The sequence below is a fragment of the Phymastichus coffea genome, unplaced genomic scaffold, assembly GCF_024137745.1.
Source record: "Phymastichus coffea isolate CEN01 unplaced genomic scaffold, Cenicafe_Pcof_1.1 PCOF00338, whole genome shotgun sequence".
Classification (NCBI taxonomy): Eukaryota; Metazoa; Arthropoda; class Insecta; order Hymenoptera; family Eulophidae; genus Phymastichus; species Phymastichus coffea.
The window spans coordinates 3759-24309 of record NW_026707149.1 but is presented as its reverse complement, the minus strand read 5'-3'; the positions used below and the strand labels follow the sequence as shown (position 1 = coordinate 24309).

Below are 20551 nucleotides of genomic sequence, written 5' to 3'. Positions count from 1 at the left end.
AAATGTTGGGGTTTTTTTTCGTTCTTCACTGCGTTGATGCAGCAACTTGTAAGTATTAATTGCGGTTATGTAGATGCTACGAAAATCGCCCAGCAAAAACAAAAAGAAGAAAATACTCCAAATCTAGCTTTTGAGCTAGATCAAAGCTTTTGCATTCCTCGGGTATCATATACTTTTGATTAATTCTTGCGACGAAGCGCCGAAGCTGGTAGGACTATTCGTTTGATTGGTATGATCGGATAATAAAAAAAGTCCGTGGAAAATACATATTAGAACGAATTTAATTTTTGTTTCGAGGGCACAGCATGAAAGTTTTGTCAGTCATTTGTCTTCCTCCCTCTTTACGTAGATGGAAATTCGTAAAAGGGCATAGAGCGCCGACATATCGACAAGAGTGCAACCATTTGTATTGTGGTTTGTGTGATTATTGCATCTTTAATTTCGCAGTGAATTTTTGCGGCACAAACATCCGACAATAATATAACGTTCAATATAGTCTCTTTCAAAAACATAATGCCATATTAATAAAAATATTATAAAAAATGATAAATTATCATAGTAAACAAAAATCAACAAAGCAACTGAAGCAATTATTAAGAAAAGTTTCATTGCGAAATTAAAGTCTATGGGACTTTGGTAATTCAAAATAAACTCAACAGTTAAAAGAGTCTATTATAGATTCGAATAGAATGTATATAAAAGTGATTTAAAAAAAACGATATATGCAGGTAAAACGATTGATAACAAGGAAATAAAAATTTTAGACGATAGATATCCTATAGATAAAGTAGAAAACAGTAGCACAGCGATAAAAAAGTACCTGTCAGCATCGACCACAAAAGAGAAACAAAACCAATACGGCTATGTCTCCGCACAATCATACCAAATGATATTTTATTATTCGGGCAATAAGTCAAGTGCCCTAGTGAACTTGGGAATCAACGATCATAAAAATAAATTTTCGTCTCTGTAGAATAATTTTAAACCTTTTACGAATTCTAATGGATGCTAAGTTTTATCTTTCTTCTATGGAGACGATTGAGCTTTAAGCTGTTTTTTCAAGTTCTACAAGAAGTAAAGTCGTAGAGCAAAAAAGAGAAAATTATATATTTAGACGCTCGGATAGAGTTGAATTTCAATTCCAAGAATAATTTTAGAATTTAACACAAAGATGAGGTTCTTTAATTAACAATTCTTAATCATGTAAAAATTGCTTTAAAATTAATTGTGTTACACTTTGACAATCTTTAAATTTTAGAATCAAAGTTATCTCCAACTATATTTTGATAACATAATTTTGATGGGAAAATCTACTAAAAAGATATATATAATTACACAAATGAGACAGAAAATAATGGTTGAATGTGATTTATGAATTTGGCGAACATCCGAGCGGAGGTAGCTAAAGAGATGTGTTCTATTCTTCGTAAACGTGCAACTCGAGTCGCGTAACACAATTCGACTGTTGCAAGAAAACTGGAAGTCAAGAGAGCGAATTGAAAATATAGAAAGTCGAGATTAGCAAAGTACTTAGATTTAGGAGAGAAAGAGAAATCATGTTATGAGAAGTGTTTTAATGGATGGCAAGCAATTATTGCCAGCACAGTTGTACATAATGTGTATAACGAAGCGTCACTGCTTTCGGGTCTTCGGCTGTTTCGCCTGTTTTTACTTTACCCTTGTTTTTCGTCACTATTATTATTACAATTAATTAATTAATTATTTTAACTTGTCTTCTTTTACTCAAAACGGAAAAAAATATAGGAATTTATTCAATTATAGGACAGTATTGAATCTATTTATTATCGTGATTATTATGCATGATATTCTTGTATTATTGAAAATTGTCGCGATATTATGGATTAGCATAATTTTGCTTACATGTGTAACAGCGACTAGCCAATGTTTCTGTACATAGAGAAACTTCTCGTAATAAAACTTGTTTCTAAAAATTATCTTCATTTTACTTGTTCTCTTATTTTCTGATATGTTGTTTAATTAGAAAAAGATATGTAGGATATTAAATAAATATGGAAAAAAAGTAATTTATCAGTAAAAGTACATTTATTATTATCTTTAACTCGATACGAGCATTTTCACTGTAAATTCGATTAAAAATGTACAATAAACCTACGAAAATCCATAAAAATTAGTTGAAAATGGATGGAGATCTGTGTCCGCGAAATTCAGTTCAATCTTAAACTGGTTTTTCATCGATGTCAGAAAATCCTTCTCATTATTTTCATACTACTCTGTAACGCTTGATAATTATAAAATACTTGTACTTTGCCTTATGCAAGTTTAGACTATAACACAGTTTTTAACAGTAGATTTAAAAAGACTCGAAAAATTATTTGCAATGAGACTAAAGCTATAGTAGTAAAAAATGCATAAAGTTTATTTATCGCACGACATTATGGCCAACTTGTCCCGTCATTTCTCTTCAATTCCAGCATTGTAATAATTTAAATCGCATCAGCATGAACGCATCGAGGTTTTTTTGCACCATTGTATAAATGATAATCTAATAATAGCAAGAAATGTCAGCCTTATCGCGAGTTTGTGAGTACAAATTTTTCTATGTATTAATTAACAAATTTTGGCTCGTAAATTCCTTCTATACAATACAGAGTTGAACATCCCTTTTAAATAGTCATTATGCTATAACAAACACATCAATTCAACGCGATCTAAAGATATGTATACTCAGTTATTTGAAAACGTTTTCTCTTCAATAAATTTGCATATTAAGTAGATATCTATACAATTTATCAATGAAATTGACATTAAGAGTAGTTTGCATTATTCAAATTTTGGCAGTAATAGCTATTTTTTTATTATCGACGGAACAATCGTAGTTTTGCAAAAGTGCTATCTTACTCGTATAATAGTATCTCAGCTGTACAACCTTCATTTCAAAACTCTTTATATGGAAAGAACAGTTGAATGATAAATTTAGCATGAAATCTTTGAGATCATCGTTATTGAAGTTAAAAAAAATCAAACGAAACAATTTTTTTTTATCACAAATTACTTTACAAAAAGAGTGAAAAAAAAAAAAAAAAAAAATAATCGAGTCATTAAATAATTTAAATTCTTCATTTCTGTACGCCCATTCAATCTATAAGACCTAATAAAACTACAACGAAAAAAAAAAAAAAATTCGTGACTCGCACTGGAGTCGCGCCTAGAAACTTCCCAATCACAGTCACAGGTGGAAGTTTTCACACATCAACTTGTGCCTGTAACTGGCCGACCATCTTTTTTACCCAGCCGATTTGACTTTGACCTGCCGATACATCATCCTCTGTTGGCTTCTCCTTGGTAGGTGATACTCTAGCGATTCTAGCGCGCAATTTGAGATGCGCAGGTTTCTGCGTAACAACAGGTTTGCGGATTTTCTTCTTCATAGGAATGGGAGGTGGAACCTTCTTGGTTGGAGCAGCTTCGGCAGCGGAATCGCCGTCGCTGAATATTGCACTATCTCGAAAAGCTTCCTCCGTCTCCGCGTAATTCTCAATGGTCTCGAAACTCTTTTCATAAAAACTATCCAGCTCGTTTTCGACCACCTTTTCCCGTTCATGTTGACTATACATCGGGCAGCTACTCTCGGCTTTCAGTAAAGTTTTTCGATTCTCCGAGAAGAGGACGCTGGGATCGGCATAGTCAGATTGTGCTATTCGTGCACCTAAGCTAGGACTACCTTGACGGTGGTATGGCACCTCGAGGTGAACTCTCACGCCATTATTGCCTGTCGCGACAATACTTGCCACAGCATCTTCAGCATCGGAAACGTCACGCGATGACGATTTAATGGAGTTCTTGTGCTTGTTGCGTTTGCTGAACGAACGGAAGTAACGGCTGCGCTCGAACTCTTCGCTGCAGTCCAAAGTCTCAGTACTTTGACTTGATCGCAAGCTCTGTATGCGACTACTGGCTCTTGAGAAAACATTTCGAAGACTCGAACCTGTTGTTATCGTCATCGTTGTTGTTGTTCCATCATTGTTAGATTCTGCGATCAAATTGCGTCATCGTTACTTTCAATTGATTATACAACATCATTAACGTTTTGCATGTAGTTTTCGATTTTAACTCATAAAATTGTAATTGCGCTTCGGTTGATTCATTTCGCATGACGCATAGCTTAATGCACTTGTTCAGTCGTGAGTATAATCGAATCATATACGGCTCATTTGTATTTCAAATTACGAAGAATTATTTATCTAATCAAAATTTGAATAAAATAAATATCTTTCGAGTGCGAAACTATAAGAAAAAAACAAATTCATGAAAACGTACGCCAATCAATCGCTATTTACAAGATGCTATTCTCTGCGTCATGGCCTCTCCGCACGAAAATAGATTGCAATCGCATGAATCACTCACCTTTATTAACCGATCCATTAGCCCTGTAAATCTTGTGATCCGGATGCACGTAAGTGCTGGTAGACAGTGTGGCTGTCCTGGACGATACGGAATCCGCATCGGTAAAGGAGGCATCGTCGAGTGAACAGAAGAACGTCGATGATGATCCAGTTGTTGGAAATTTGGCTATTCTTGCTGAACCTTGACACGTAGATGCATATCTCTCCATATCTTCCAGATTAATTTCAGCAGGCTTGTCGGAAGCGATTGTAAACGGGCGCTCGCTCATGGATTTGCCATCTCGCTGAAGAAAACGCGATTTCGAGACATGACTCAAGTCAGCTGGATTCATCATCTGAAAGCTGCGCGGTAAAGAACCAGACTTTTGTGGTTGATTAGGTAAACCCTCGCAGAGTTTGGTCAGCCAGACGGCAGCTTTAGTTGGGCAGTCTTGATGCTCATCTGGTTCGAGGCAATCATGCCACGAATTCTGCAGATTGTCATAAGCGCACAGGCTACTTTTATCGCCGCCGGGATCTTCGTTCTTTTTATTTATAATTGGCGCCTCGTAAATGGCTTCCTCTTGATCGGAAGCCGAGTCACAATCTTCGCGAATACGCAATGCCGTGCGAATAATTTTACTTCCGGCTCCAAAATTTGGCTTTTTAAAAGTGTCTGGTGGCGAGCGTTTCTCATGATTGGGACTCTTCGTCGTCAACGTCTTCGTTGGAGCAGAGTTTTGCCGATGAATCATCAATGGCTCTTCCGCATCAACGTTTCGAAAGCTATCATACTGTGATCTGAAGCTTCGTTGATTGTAAGCATTGACCGCTCGTACAAAACACTGATCCCTCCTCGAGAATCGCGATCTCGTTCTGTTATTATCCGGCTTGTCTTCGTTATCCGTATCCTCCTCTTCGGAAGTGTCGCTCTTGTTACACCTCTGATAAGCGTGTTTGGCAATATTGCTGTGCAAACTGCTAACATTTTTCTGATAGGTCTGTTGCTTCTCAATCCTTCGCTGAAACTCCTCGCTTTGCATCAGTATATTACCAACGATCTCCTTGACGCTTTGCTGTTCCGTGCTCACTTGCTCGGTGCTGTTCTCTTTGGTTTGTTCATCAAGCTCATCAATGTCTTTGCTGCTTACAGTCTCTTGAGTCAGAGTCGTCGGCGTTTCCGACGTCTCGTCTTCGTTGTCCGATGGATTCAGGTTAATGTAGGACTGGAAACCTGGTTCGGATTTCCTTCGCCAACTCGTGAAATGATTCTAATCAATGGAAGAATCACTCAAACGAATTGTCATCGACTATGCATAGCAAGTGAATCATAACGAACCTTAATCTTTGACCCACGAATTTCGGAGCTCCGATTTAGGTTGTCATTCCTGGAACCATAATGTCTGATTGACTCTGCCGACTGGTTTTTGCGGGAGCACATTGGCGAATTCTGAGAAAATATTGAATTGTAGACATTCCCAACCCCGGATTCAAGTGATGGCGAGCCGTTGTTTAGATATTCAAAATACTTACGTCAGCTGTACTAATAGACACATCGCTCTTTCTGCCTTTCTTCAATTTTTGCCTAATGCTGATTTCCGATCTCCGCCTCTCACGGTCTGCCTTCTTGCTACTACGCTCTGACGTCAAGTCATCTAAAGACCAACAGTCGGTCAATAAGCATGCAAGCGCAAAAAAAAAAAAAAAAAACAAAATGAAAGAAAAGAAAAGGCCTCACCTTCGTACTTATTCTGACCGATTTGCAATACGAGTTGTCGCGCGTGGGCGGGTATCGCCGCGTTGTAATTCTCCAGGATAACTCTTTTGATTTGCAGCGTCCACTCGCGTTTCTGCTCCAGATTCCGAGCCTGAAGTTTGTACTGCAGCTGAGAGTTGTCGAACGGTATCACGTGGAAGCTCAACGGATCGCCGGGAATGCTCTCCATTAACGTTAGGTTTGAACACTAAAAAAATCATTGAAGAAGAAAAATACACAAGTGAAGGAATGAAATCGAGTCTTTTCCCTGCGGAACGTTGAAAGAAAACCAACCAAAATGTGAGCCTTGTAGACGAGCAAGCCGTCCTCTCGTTTCTTAGTCAACAGCAACATCTTGTCAAAGAGGAAAGCATGCCGCGGGGCTTTGGCACCTCGCATACGAAAGCTACCCTCGGCTACGAGTTCGCCGCCAGTCGTGAGATCTGGCCCCGGCCAACCCAACAGCAGCGATTGGATCTCCTGTACTCGCACCGCGTGCTCGTGCTTACGTTTCATCGCGTTGATGTGCTCGGCTATCCCGGTCATCGCTTTTAGCGCCTCCTCGATTGCCTCGCGCGTCTCGCCGACTTCGAATTGCTTTGACAATCTCTGCGCACAAGACACATGAGAGCGTGAATTTTTCTTGGCCAAATCGCTCGAGCGAAGGAGCAATGGTAGGCTACCTCGAGCAACAGGTGATACTTGAGAATACGTTGCACCGGTTTCAAGAGGAACGACCCCAAGGGCAAGCCGTGCGCCAGCGCCAATTGCCTCTCGCTGAAAGCTCGCGCGATCTCCTCCTGGTTGTTCAGTTCGGTCAACAGCGAGCACGTCCGCGGATAATTTGTGCAGTACTCGGTGTAGACCTTGAAACCGGCGTTGTGCTCTACGAAATTGTTCGCCACTGCGACCGGATCCAGTCCACTTGCGTCCAACGCCGAGAGAAAATTACTGAAACGAAAGTTTGTGATTGAACGTTTGTTGCGTTGAAAAAAGCGTCGACGAGGGGTACGCTTACCTATTGAACTCGTAGATGTCCTCGATATTGCTGAACAAGCCATTGAGCTCGTGTTCGCCGATCAGTGAGGTAGGATCGTTTCTCCAGATGATCAGATAGCCCTGCGCGAGAAGCTTGGCTTAGTAAAAGCGTTCCCATTGCTGCTCGTTTAAGCTCATTTAACCGCGTCAAAACACACCTGAATGACTTGGCGCAGATTGTCAACGTACTCGGCCTCCGTGATCAGGATCTCCAATAGTACCCTCTCGACGGGTGTCCGTTGGGGATCGCAGTAAGGTGGCCGTCGCTGATCGAACGGCCGCGCCGCCGTCGCGCGATCTACCTCCGACAGGCGTATCTTCAGCTTCTCGCGTTTGCTGCCGATCGTGTCGACGCCGTTGCCGCTCGACTCCGAGATCGTCACTACTCCACTGTCACCCGAGCCTGCGCACACGTCGATGGGCGCGGAGCGCTTTATTTTCCTTCTTTTCGTCAAGCGCTATTTCGCCGTGGAGCCTCTCGGTGCGCTACTCGAGTCACCAAGCCGATCGGCCTGTTTGGCGCTTTTCCCAGACGTAAGGCAATCTCGCGAGACAGACTGCCGGCAACCGAACGGCGACGCGAAATATCACAGCGAGAAGACGAACTCTCGTCCGCTATTTTGCGCACTTGCGACTCACGAAGAAAATTTTCGCGGCAAGATGTTAATCTCGTTTGCTATATGGACGCAGGTGCCTCCGCCAGGCCTTTATTTCCTTGCCTCGACGGCAAAACACGCGCCACTTTGTCATTTTGCATTGGCGAAAGAAAGGGATAACGGAATGCTGCGTCGCCTGACGCGCAATGATTCAGAGTCGAGGACAACAGCGAAAAATCGCGCGTTTCATGCTCTATCGGTCGTAGTTTCTTTTCTTCTTTTTTTTTCGCCTTTGTCGCGCTCCCGCGATACAAAGAAAATTATCACGCCAAGGACCATCTTTGCTCTGACTGAACCCCGAAGTGACGAGTGCTTATTGCGTTTTTCCTTCCATACGCAGCGGCTGAATTTCTGGTGAAAGTATATTTACGTAAAGCTTGCGCGCGCAGCGAGACGAGTAATTTTTTGGCAACAACAGGTTCTCATGCGCCAAAAGAAAAAAACAAAAAAAAAAGCGAGTCGCGTGCCAAATGGACTCGGTCCGTTTCTTCGCTCGAGTTCATTGTCTCTCGAGTGTACAGATATGACGCTCGCGCGGAAGCTGTTGTGCGTAGGTAGCTCCAATTAAAGTTGTAATCGCGATTGCGCGAACTTGATGCCGAAGTGCGCGACGAGCGTCGCCGGGAAAGAAAGAAAAAACAAGACGTCGACTGGCCTAAACGCAATAATGCTAATAGCGAGCGATTGATTCGCGCGCGCGACTACGTGTCAACGAGCGAGCCGTCGCGAAGAGGCAGTCGATACGAAAAAGCCGCGCGGCGAATCCGCCGCGGATAGACGCCGGCGCGCTCACCTTGAGAACTGGCGCAAGTATCGGCGAGCGATTCGACCGAGGCCAAATAAGGATTGCAAGCGGCTGGACAACTGCCGTGGCTGCTCGGATGACGATGGCGATGATGGTGCTGGTGGAGGTTGCTCAGGCTGCAGCCGCTCGATGAGCTCGACGAGCCGAGCGAGCTGCCCGACACCGGCCTGCTGCCGTTTTGCTGCTGATGGCGACGTTGCGCGCCGTATCTGTCGACGTGTTTCGAGTTACCGATGAAATTTTGTATCGTAGATCGAGATCGCGCGAGAGAACGGTGCGTCGCTCTCGGGATCGCAGCCAGCGTTCGTTCGGTCCGACAGACGCGAGCGCGGTTACGTATCGGCGTGGTGAGCAACACGTGGAACCGCGAGCACAATGGTTAACGTAACGCGAGGACCGTGCTAAGCGCAATAAAAACAGAAAAGCGTATTTATCGTTCCACCGTCGAACAATTTCAGCTCGGTAAAGCCCAAATTTCATCACGCGCAATTACCGCCGAGTGCGGACATGTATCAACGTTCGACATGTGTAACGCATGTGTGATGCAACAGAAACGAAAAGAAGAGAGAAGCCTTTAAATCCTCTAGCACTCGGATAGGAAAAAAAGAAGGCATACACGCACAATAAACGTCGAACGTGCATTCCACGACCGTCACAAAAAGGACGCGTGCGGCACGCGGGGAATCCGATTAACGGACTTCCAAAGCCTCTTTGGAATGGGTAATCTCCCTCTCCCTCTCCTTCTCCCTACCCCCCCCCCCCTCTCTCTATTTCTTTCTGTTGACGGATTTGACAAACAACAAAAGTAAAAATGAATTAATGGCGCTACGGAAGAGGGTGAGAAAGCGGACGCGCACGTTCGCCTGGCGCCGAGTGTTTCGCGCGAGAGACAAGTGTTTTGCGTCAAGATCGCGCGCGCAAATAAAAAAAAAACAGGAGAAGCGGGACTGAGAAAGAGAGAGAGAGAAGAGCGCAACGTGCAACAAGATCTGCTTATCGAATTCCGCGTATAGCGTCACAGCCGAGCGCCGATGATCTGCGGTTGCCTGTTACACAGATCACAGCGAGGCGTGTTATATCGACTACAGCTAAGCCAAGTGCGCTAACTCGACGAACTCGTCGTCCTGATTACGCGCGATCGACAGTTGGATGTCAGCGAAACTAACCTGAACTGCGTTGGCGAGCCATCGCGACTGCAGTTTCCGCGTGATAGTCTGGGACTGGACTTGTCGTCGAGATCTATGGTCGTGGTCGACCTGTGATCCTCCGGCGCCGGCGACATGTCTAGGACGACCGAGGCCGCGCGCGATTCGCGCCTCTGTGCGAAACTCAGATGCTTGTGCTTCTGCTGCTGCTGCTGCTGCTGCTGCGGCTGCTGTTGACTGCACGCAGTTGCTGTCGCGGATGCCGCCGGACGCTTAGCCAGCTCGTCGAACATGCCCAACAGCTGGGGCACCAGATCCGCCGTTGAGCCTGCAACGGCAAAATCATTTTTCTTGCGTCAGTCACGTGCTTTTCGCCAAATCGTTGGAATCTTTGTGTAGACGTCGAGACACGCGGAATGAGATAATTAATGCGAAGCAGCATATACATTTGCGTTATTCTTTTGTACATTTTATTTTATGTAAACATGTCAATTCACAACCTAAATATCGTAAAATGCAGCGCAGGATTGTACTACCGGAATAGGCAGCTGTGCGCATGGTCACCCACAAAAATTTCCCATGCTCTCTAGATTATAAAGAAAAAAAAACAATAACTCGTGCAAGAAGTCGCAGTCTCACGAATTGCGCGAATTGCGCGAATTGTGAACGACTATTTACGCTTGGCAACGGATTTGCGTGTGAAGTGTCGCCAAGCTCTCCCTTTCCCAAAGTATACGCCTGACGTCGGCTAATTATAAAACGATAAAATATCATCGGACAGGCCGGATTAACGTTCTACGCGCGTACGTACGCGTTCTCTCTCTCTCTCTCTCTCTCTCTCTCTCTCTCTCTCTCTCTCTCTCTCTCTCTCTCTCGCTTTTATTTTGTTCTGTCGGAATTTGGTAACGGCGATCCAGATTAGTTCCGGCGCGTATTACGCACCCAGCACCAGGTCGATTAATAAGAATGACGAGATTCCGGATTTCACAACTCCGACAAGCGTTTTCCTTGTTTTTTTTTTGTTAATCAATTCGAGAACTGTTTCTAATTGTCCTTGTGAAGCAGGTCACTCGACCGTATATTTCAGTGTCAGCGAGCCGCGCGGAAGAACGTAAGACGTCTGATTTCGTTACGTAAAGGAACAGAAGAAACGCTCTTATCTGCGGCGCGAATGACAAAACGAAAGAAGAATGAGAAAAACTTTGGCGACGTACGCGCGTGACCCAATTAACTCCGAAACCATGTACATGAGATTGAATGTGTTACGCGCGCCCGAGTGCGTTGGCCGACCTCTCGTTCGTTATTCTCTTTCTTCTGTTTTTCGTTCGATTCACGGGCGCGCGCTCGCGGATGAACGCGTTACTCAATTCGCTGGCCTTATCGAGGCGCTGATAAAACTCGACGCCAGAGCCCTCCCCCCAACGCTCGCGGGGCATGCGTGCAATTTGCAGGAGCAACTAAGACTAAAATCTGCTCACCCTCCGCTCTGTCATCTCGCCACCAGCCGGCTGAGTCAGATCGGCGCGGTACACGCGTACGCCCGATAGAGTACAAACGAATCGTCGGTCGGTGAATCAAGCTGTCGCAGCGTCAGCGCGCGGAACGAGAGGAATGGAAATTCACTCGCGGCGAAGCTGCGAGAAGGCGCCCACCTGCCGGACAAACTAATGCAGAGAGGAGGCTGTTTCAGCGCTCCTGACACTTTTACCGCGGAAAAGAGGCCTATGAGGAAGGAAAGAAAAACGATGACAAATGCACGCACTCTCTCGCTTGTATTTATAATCGCGCGGCTCCGAAGCCAAAAATAATACAGATGAGCGTGTCCCTGGATGCTTTAAACGCCGCTTCACGCCGATGCACTCCATTACGGATGTATATAAATAACGTGGCGAGATACGGCGCCTCTGCTCGAGTGCGATCGATGGACTCTCGGCGCGCTTTCGACATTCGTCTGGGCGCTGCCGAAGAGCGCGCGACCTCGATCGCGGGCCGAGCAGTCGACGCGGCGAACGGAGGGACGGCTCGGGCTCGTTGAACCGCGCCTGAAAAAGACCCCCGGCCGCGCCGCGGGCGGATGTTTATCTCGCAACTTCCCTTTTTTCCCCAAGCTCGATTTTCTCAGCTGTTGTTTGCCGAGCGAAAACAGGCTCTCGTTCGCGGGCTGCGGCCGGACGAGCGAGGGAAGGGCGGGCAGGTCACGGATATTTTCGACCATTGACTTTGCGCCGCGCAAGGTGCAGACGCGGGGTCCGATTCCCGTCGACGCGCGACATCGCTCGTCGTTCTGGCCGGGCGGCAACGCTCCGCCAAGCCGGATCGCAGGAAACCGTCTGGATTCCGTCGGTGTCACGGACAGTGGCGCCGACATCGCGCGCCCGCATCGCGCGGACGGCGAGCGTTATTGGCCTCCCGGCGCGGCCCCGCGCGGATGCGCCGAGTCGAGCTTTCGAAGCGCGCTCGAGAACCGCCGAGCGGATTTACGGCTGCCGCTCGCTAAACTTGCCGCGAATCGTTCGGGACTACTCCGATCGATGTACCGAACCAACGCGTTGCCTTTTCTTTGTTCCCAGCGCGAGGAGCATACGCGTACATCTGTCTGTATGCGTGTGATTGCTCGAGGGGTGAGTAGCTCAAGGCGGTAAAAGCGCCCTGACATCCCGAGCTGCAGTCGCTCAAATAGACCATCAAAGACGCGCGGACGGAAAATCCACTTGCATCGCCACGTTATAATTCCCTCGTCGTGTGTTTTTGGGCCGAGTGAACTTGGAAATAGAAACGCGCGGCGGGGCCGATTTTTATTCTGCCGTTCCGCGCGTGATTCGGAGAAAGCGAGTCATAAAATCAGCCGCGTCCCCTTTATTGCATGAGGGGCGAGCAGGAACGTCTTGTTTACGTCTCTCTCTCTCTCTCTCTCTCTCTCTCTCTCTCTCTCTCTCTCACACGAGTGCGCACGCGTGCATGCTAATGCTCTTGCGCGTACGTGTACGCGAGCGTAATAATTGCGGACTCGGAGTGTGCGCCAAATGCGCCTTGCCAAAAGAGGGCCGCGGATCGATCCTTCAATTTGTCACAAATGGCCGTGAATAGAGTGGGCCTTTGTCGTCGATTAGCGATCGTTGAAGAGCTCCAAGGCGCGCAGCACAATTAAAGCGCCATTTGGGAGCTCAACGTTCGGTCGTACGCCGCGGCAATTAATGAAATCTCGCAGTGCATTCACGAAATCGCAATTGCAGCTGGCACGCGCGGCAAAGAAAAAAAAATAGAGGAAACGCAGACCGCCGGCGCTCGCTAAAGATATAGTAACGATCCTATTGTTTGTCGAAACGAATGTCTATATATCGCGCAGAGATCTTTATTCTCGGAGCAATTATCTTATCGCAGATGTATATTACGGCCGTAGGCGACTTTCGCTGTACGCGTGCGCGGCGCGATGTCGCACGCTAGGCCGACCATTAGCACGCGACACGGAAACTTCGTTCGCCGATTAGCATTGAATTTATTTGGCGATCGTTTTCGAACGCGTTTCGAAAGACAACGAAACAATGATAATCCTACCAGCCGATCGTCGACGACAACGACAACGATGGTTTTTTAAATACCGCCGACGCAATCGGAAACAGTTACGTAAGCGCGCACTCGCGAAACCGAGTCTCGCTCATTTTATTTCACCATTTGTTTATTTATTTACTCTCTTGGGGGAAAAACAAAGCGCGAATTGTCGTTTCCAAGCAGCGTAAAGCAGAGGAAGAGATCGTTTCGCAAAAAATGAAAATTGTCGGAGCCTCGCGGATGACACGGCACGCCGCAAGAGTCGTATGGCATTACGGAACTTGCAATTTTCACAACGTCGAAGACGCAGTCCGCGTTTGCGCAACAATGCAGGCCCTCGATGACCAACGCGACAAGTGCGACACGGATAATCTCGTTTAACCGCTCGCGTCGGTCCACGCAGGGGTGGTAATTGCCACGGTCATTACCGCGCGACGTCGTTTAGCATCTCCACCTACCAGGCGCGCGGTGCAATTGCTGGCGAGCTTCGGATTCCACGGGCGTGCTTGAACTGCGCGCCAACTCGTCACGCCCGCGACGAACGACCGGCATTTCAGAGGAGTGCACTCCTATGTTCCAGTTGACAGGTCTCGAACAGATAAGAGACGTCGCCCGGCACGCGGCTCGATGCTTATTTTCTTGTTTTTTCGGCTAACGGTCGTGGCGCCTTCGAGAGGAACGAGACGTTCTCGTGGCTCACTAAGTTCGCGGAATCTTCTTTCGTCTCGCGTTCCAATTCCGTGCGATCGATTTTTTCCTCTACTCACTACTATTGCGAAGAGACTCATCGCCAAAAAATTGAAAACGAGCACTCGCTGTCCACGCGCGTGATACACTCGATCGTCGATGTATATATAAGTCCGACGAGTATAGATAAGTAAAAAATAGGAATGTCGTAATGAACACAGCGAACCAGACGTGGCTGCGGCCAGAAAATACAAATGCAGCGCTGCTTTCCAAGGAGTTCCCCTTCCACCCCCCCCCTCTCGACGCAGATCTCTTGTACTCCAGTGAGTCGCGCGCTCGAAGAATCTCCTCGCGAAAAGCTCGCAACGCGACGGCGGTGCGTGTCGATCGTTACCTCGAGGCTGGCTCCGGTCCCATCCTCCGGACGCGCACACTGTCGGCACAGCGATTTCAGATACCACAGTGTCGACGACAACAACTGCACACGCGCACTATCACCGCGCCCGTGGGTAAAAAGACGACGTCGCGGCACGATGTGGCCTTCGCTCGCGCTCGCGCTAATACGGCCACGGCTCGAGCGGCGGCGGCGGCAACAGGTAGAAGAAGACTGAAACGCTCCTTGGATGGAAACTCGGCGAACGGGATGAGTTTCGAGAGCGGGAGAGAGAGAGAGAGAGAGAGAGAGAGACTAGCATACCTGCGTCGATTCTCTATCCCGCAGTGCCGCAACGCAACGATGCGGTCGGATTGTATATCGTGCGCGCACGCTTTCCAAGCCCCTGTTACGCTGCGCGCGCGCGCGCGCCTTCCGTCGGATTTCTCCGATGTGCGCTCCTTTTCTCGAAGATCGCGCGCGCGCAGCAGGAGGAATTGGCGCGGCCGAAACGCCGAAAGGAGGCTCCGACATTCCGAGCCGCCGCTCGACGGCGCGCGCTGCGCGAGACCGAACCACCCACGCGACCGCGCCGACAAAAGCTGCGTGGGGCGCCACGCGCTGGCGCGGCCCATCAGATCTCGGAGGGACAGCGCGACGCGCACACGTCCGCCGAAGTGCGCGCGCCTCTATCTCCCGGCCGATCTCACCATCAATCGAGCGCTGCTGCCTCCGTCGTCGTGCTCCTCCCTTGGCTCCCCGAAATAAAGTCCAGTCGCGCACACGCGCACTCGGCCGCCTCGGGTCGTCGGGCGGCTCAGCGCGATCGCGAAAGCCCCGACTCGCTGCTCGACTCGGGCGGCAAACCACGGAGATCGGAGTGAGTCATCGACGGCACGTTTGCTTGCTCTTTGATGTTGTATCGTGTCCGGCGCGCGCGCGCGCGCTCTCACGGGTGGCACACGCGAATCGCGACTATCCCAAGCTCTCTCGGCGCTCCGCGCGACTAGCCGCGCGGCGGCCGGAGAACGCGAGGAGGTGGCGGCGGCCCGCTGGTGGGAGGCACCTACGGTGGGAGCTCAATCATCGTGACGATGAATTGCAACGAGAGACTGCAGCGGAGATGAGTCACGCGCTGCCACCGCTCTTTTTTTCCTCCTTCTTCTTCTTCTTCTTCTCCTCCTCCTCCCCCTCCGCCTCGGCCGTCTCCGGCCGACCACGAGGAAGTTCTCGCTGCTGACCAATTTGCAACGAGACTCGAGACAGCTCCCGCGCCGCAGCGGTGCGGTCGTCTTTCGGCGACAGAAGGAAGTTCGGCCGGTGCAGCGAGCGTCGATGCGACGACGTAACCCCAGAGGATGCAAAACTAGAGGTCGACTCTCCACGGTGGGATAAATCCTGGCTTTGAATGCTCAAACGCGCGCACGCGCGATGCCTTGTTCTCATTCTGGTCGCTCGTTTCCTTTTTGTGGTTTTCGCACGCGCGCAGCCTCCTACGGGGCCTCGGGAGATAAGAGCGAATAGCCCCTCGCAACATTTGGCCCGCGATGCGAACGGCTCTTGCCCTCTTTGATTCAGTTTCTTGGGGCGTCGCAGCTGTATCAAATGAAGGCTGCCGGGCAGGAAGCTACGAACTTTTCGTTTCGACGGAGCTGCGCACGTCCGTTGGGCCGATAACGAGCCTTGTCCCGCGGTCGCGCACACTTTCACGCTGCATCCGTTAGATTCTCGTTGCACTTGTTTATCTTTGAAGGATGCCACGCGAGCGCTCGCTGAATCGGCAAGCAACTTTGTCAAATTCGACTCGACAACTCCCCGTAATTTACAGGCGGCCCCTCGCGCGTTCAAAGTTATTTCTTTACGAGTACGTCGGGGACGACGAGTAATCTGTTTACAAGGCGATAAAAAAGGCATATTTTTCTCCGTCCGAACTTTATCTGTCGCAGGCATTTTGGACATCGAGAAAAATGGCTGAGCGAGATAACGAAGTTGTAAAAATAAAGTACTCATCCGTGCAATCGAAAAGACAATCCAGCTACGTACTGATATCTCCAAATGCAACAAAAAAGACCTCGGAAATACGAGGCATCAATGATCGATGATTGGCGTTGCTATTAAGCATCCACGGCACTGTATCATCTCATAAAACGCAATCGAATCCTGCTCGTTCCCTGCGTCGGCTGTACAATACAAACGTGTCGATGTATAATAGAAACTAGTCCGCTGCTCGAACGGTTTTTCCTAGTAGGCGTGTGTACGTGTGGTTAGTGGGTGTCGTGAGGTCCGGCTGCCGCTGCTCTTGCAGCTTGGGAAAACAAAGAGCGTATATGGAGAAGTTGGCCGCGGATGGAAGAGGGGAAGGGGAAGGTCATTGTTCTTTAATAGCACCTCATCCCGCCCCGCCGCATCCTTCCGATTTTTCGCGTATCACCGCGCGCGAAACAAATAATTCGTAAAAAGCGACGATTCGTTTGGCCGCGCGCGCGCCTTTCCCGGAGCGGCTTGTCGGTTTATCGGGCGCACGGCGCGGAGACAGGACGATCGTTTAGTCGCCGTCGTCGCGAGCGGCGTCAAGAGGGTCCCCCCGACAAGTACGTCGCGTCGATCCCGCGCGGCACGAGAAAAAAGGAGAGCGAACGAACCCGGAAAGGGGAGAGAGAGGATGAGTTTGGCGCGCTCGACTGGACCGAGTAGAGGAAAAAAACAACCAAGACCTCGAGCTCGAGCTTTCGGAGTGGATCGCGGGCGCCACCCTCCCCCGCGCACACGACCAATTAACATAAGACACCCACGCAGCGGCGATTGTTTTCCTTTTTCCGCGCCCTTCGGCGACTCGCCATAACTCACATTCCGCGCGCGAGCGGCGCGGAGGGGGGAGGGGCGGCACAATGGACGTTAAGGAGGCGAAATTCCAAGCGTCTACGGTCATATGCGATCACGCGCGCGCGCGCCGAAGACGTGGAGTTTTTGTCTGGCTTTCTTTTCGCTCGGCAGCTTCGCCTTTTCGCTCTCATTCGGCTTAATTATTATGTATGGATTTTCAAGGATGCCCTCGGGCTAACGATTATCCCACGAGCCGACGCGTGGGGTGCTTTCCTGCTTCTTCCCGAGCGGGTTATTGTATTGTAATGAGGCTGCGACAGTTGCTCTTCTCTTTGCCGCTCGCAGGGATTTTCAGCTTGCGAGAGCCCTGCCCACCATTCGCGATGCGCCGTCGATTTTTATATTATTCGCATCGATACTTTTTGTCTCCTTTCGCAAAAGTGCGCTCGGCAAGGGGCTTAAGTCGTTAGCAACGGACGCGTCGCGAATCTCGCGGTGTGAGAAAGTCAAAACGGCCCAACATTGGCACAGCAACGTTAACCAAGACTGCCGGTACAGGCCGCCAGTGCTGGTCCAACGTCATTCGGGTAACGAAATGATAAGAATGGGCCAAGGTTATATTTTCAGTAGTGAGCCATTGCCGACGCATTGACCATGGCTCAGTACTGGTAACGCAATATTTGTTGTCATTGTCGGACAAGCACACTATCAAACTAATAAATAAGAACACATTTTTTAGCGTCAATGTTTTCTTTATTTATTATTGAATTATTTTACATACTACGATAAGTAGTACTACGGGATAAGTCAAGCGCATCAAGTTTTTTTATAAAAATATTGCCATTGTCGCTACAGCTGGTGCTCGACGATGAACAGAGAATTTTCCTTTTCAAGGATCTTGATTTTTTGAGATATGAATAACTGTTCAGCATTGCGTGGTATAATGAAAACTACTCGGAAAACACGATACTTATCATATATTTTAGGTTAAAATGTTATTATTAATATTCTTTATAAACATGCGCATCATGATTAACGATTAGTATTGGGCCAGCGCCGGAAAACAAAAAATATTAAAATCGTTCAAAAATAGATTATTGGTACAGTATTGGCTGCCGGTGCTCGGACCATTCTTATCAATTCAATGTTGGCTCAAAGCCGGTCCAGTGCTTGACAAAACTAGGTTTGGTTGTCAGTGCTCCAACAGTATTGGGCCGTTTTTGCAGTCATGGCAATTCTTACACGAGGTGACGGCTCTCAGTTTTTCAGCTGCCGCGCGGAAAAAGGATAAATAAAGACAAATAAAAGGAAAGCCAACGGTGAGTCGCTCGTGTCCATTCGAAATTTCGCCAAGGGGAAAGAGACGGAGAGAACGTAAGTTGCGCGGTAGGCGCACGTACTGGTGTTGTTTCGAGAAAAATCCCAGGCACCCGAGAAGCCCATCCATATTCATATTGCGCTCTGTCCCGGGGCTGCCGCTTTGCGAGGCAGAGGCGTGCGAAGCACAAAGAAGAGGCGCACCAACGTCCAGAATTTCACGACCCAATTCGGATTGGAAAAGTTTTCCCATGACTTTGCAGGTGCTTGTCCCTCTCCGCCGCGACAAAACAAAAGCTTCTTCTTTTCGTCAGAAGATTAAGAAAACTCGCTGGAAGCGTAACTCGACTCGGCTGCATTGCGCGGAGTGCGCGAGCGAAACCGCAAATACCGTATCAGAATTCGGCCGCGATCGCGCAATTCAAAGCTCTCCACTCGGCGCTTTCTCCGAGCGAAGTGCGCGTTTGCACGCGCGGTGCTCGGCGCGTCCGTGCTCGGGATGAGCCTCGCGCGGCGAGCGACCAAGCTGCGGAACCCATGTGTTGCCGCGTGAAAGCACGCGCTGTTGTGTCTGGCTCGACACGCCGGTCGGCGCCGTAGCAGTGACCGCGAGAGCGCCCGAGAGGAAACAGTCAATTGGCAGGCGGCGGCAATTCCGCGCGTCGCTGGCGCCAGCGACGCGTCGCTAATTGATCGCCCATCGGACAGCTGCGGCATCGACGCTCGCCTAATCGCGACGGGGGCAAAAGATAAGCAGCGACAAAAAATAAACGAGAGCCGAACAGCGAACTTCCATAAAGAGAGCTGCTTTGATCTCGGCCCGACTCAGCACGCGCGCGTGTCTCACGATATTGACTCTCTCGCGAGAAAGAGAGATTAAATCACGTCTCGGCGCGCACGTGGCCACTCGCCACTCTCCACTTTTGTTGTCCAAAGTTGCGCGCGCCGATTAATCAACGAAGACCCGCGCCGAGATCGGCGTTGCGCGCGATAAAACTCACTTTTCCTCGCTCGGACTGCTCTCGACTCGGCGACAGTGCGAGCGCGTCAGTCGCTCGCGGCATTACTAGGCCCGATCCGTCGTGACGATGACTGGGGGGCCGAATCCGCGCGACTCACAGTTCCGTTTTACCCCTGTAGTGCAGATTCGAGAAAGCAGCGCGCGACCGAGCACGAGTTGCAAGTGCAGCGTTTGCCGGCCGAACAATTGCGGATTAACGTGCGCTGATGCCGACAGAGAGAGAGAGAGAATTGCGCGAAAGAGCAGTACGTCTGGGCCCGAAAGGTACATTCGCTGTATACGTAAGGAACTCATTACTGGCCCCTTTCTTCATTCCCGACAAAGCAAAATTTCCCTGCAACTTGTCAGAGATTGGGCGTTCGTTGGTGTTCATTGAGTTTGGGATCGATTGCGCATTCTTTCGCACAATTTCAGATTCCTTCCGACAAACTGTAAGTAGTTTCGTATGTTATTCAAGTAGATTAGACGGCGCTGTACCGCCGAGAAACAGAAAGTTCTCGGTTAAGAGAAAACTAAAAAGAATCGCCGAGGACACTTTTACCCATGTAAATTCATACCGCATATCCATTATCGCCATAAACACTCCCGCGTAATGCCATCCGCTTATGTGAATACAATTACGTAAAGGGAAAAAGCAAACGGTATTCTCGAGTGGTCTGCAAACATCGTCCAAAAAAGTAGGCGTTCCGCTTAGCCGCAGCCGGAAAAAAGAAGAGACAAAAACGATCGACGCAAAGTCAAACCATCGCGTTCGAAAAGTCGCGGGGCGTTCGTTTCCGCGGCGCGTAGACACGCACAACGCGTGAAAATCACGGCGCGTGCGCCTCGATTTTTCTGCGATACGGTGGCGCGCGGCGTCAGTGAAACCGGTTTGAACCGTTGGAAAAGCTTCTCGGGCATCGCCGCGCGCCACTCGACGAGGAATAACAGCGCGCGGAGTCAGAGCCATCCGGGAATTGGTTTTCTGACCAGCGTTCGCTGGCCTCCTTTTCTTTCTTCTTTTTTGTTATTGCCGTT

General features: G+C 48.8%; 1 protein-coding gene across 1 annotated transcript; it reads right to left on the bottom strand.

The window, feature by feature from the left end:
- Positions 1-16: 16 nt before the first annotated feature.
- Positions 17-15360, bottom strand: LOC131674914 (uncharacterized). Its single transcript, XM_058953735.1, has 12 exons — positions 15084-15360; positions 9786-10092; positions 8608-8828; positions 7317-7561; positions 7139-7239; positions 6804-7071; positions 6415-6729; positions 6103-6328; positions 5898-6019; positions 5704-5814; positions 4387-5635; positions 17-4012 (listed from the first exon to the last, which is right to left on the bottom strand). The coding sequence occupies exons 2-12, from the start codon at positions 10055-10057 to the stop codon at positions 3225-3227; spliced, it is 3918 nt and encodes a 1305-aa protein (XP_058809718.1). The 5' UTR covers positions 10058-10092; positions 15084-15360; the 3' UTR covers positions 17-3224.
- Between the last annotated feature and the right edge of the window lie 5191 nt (positions 15361-20551).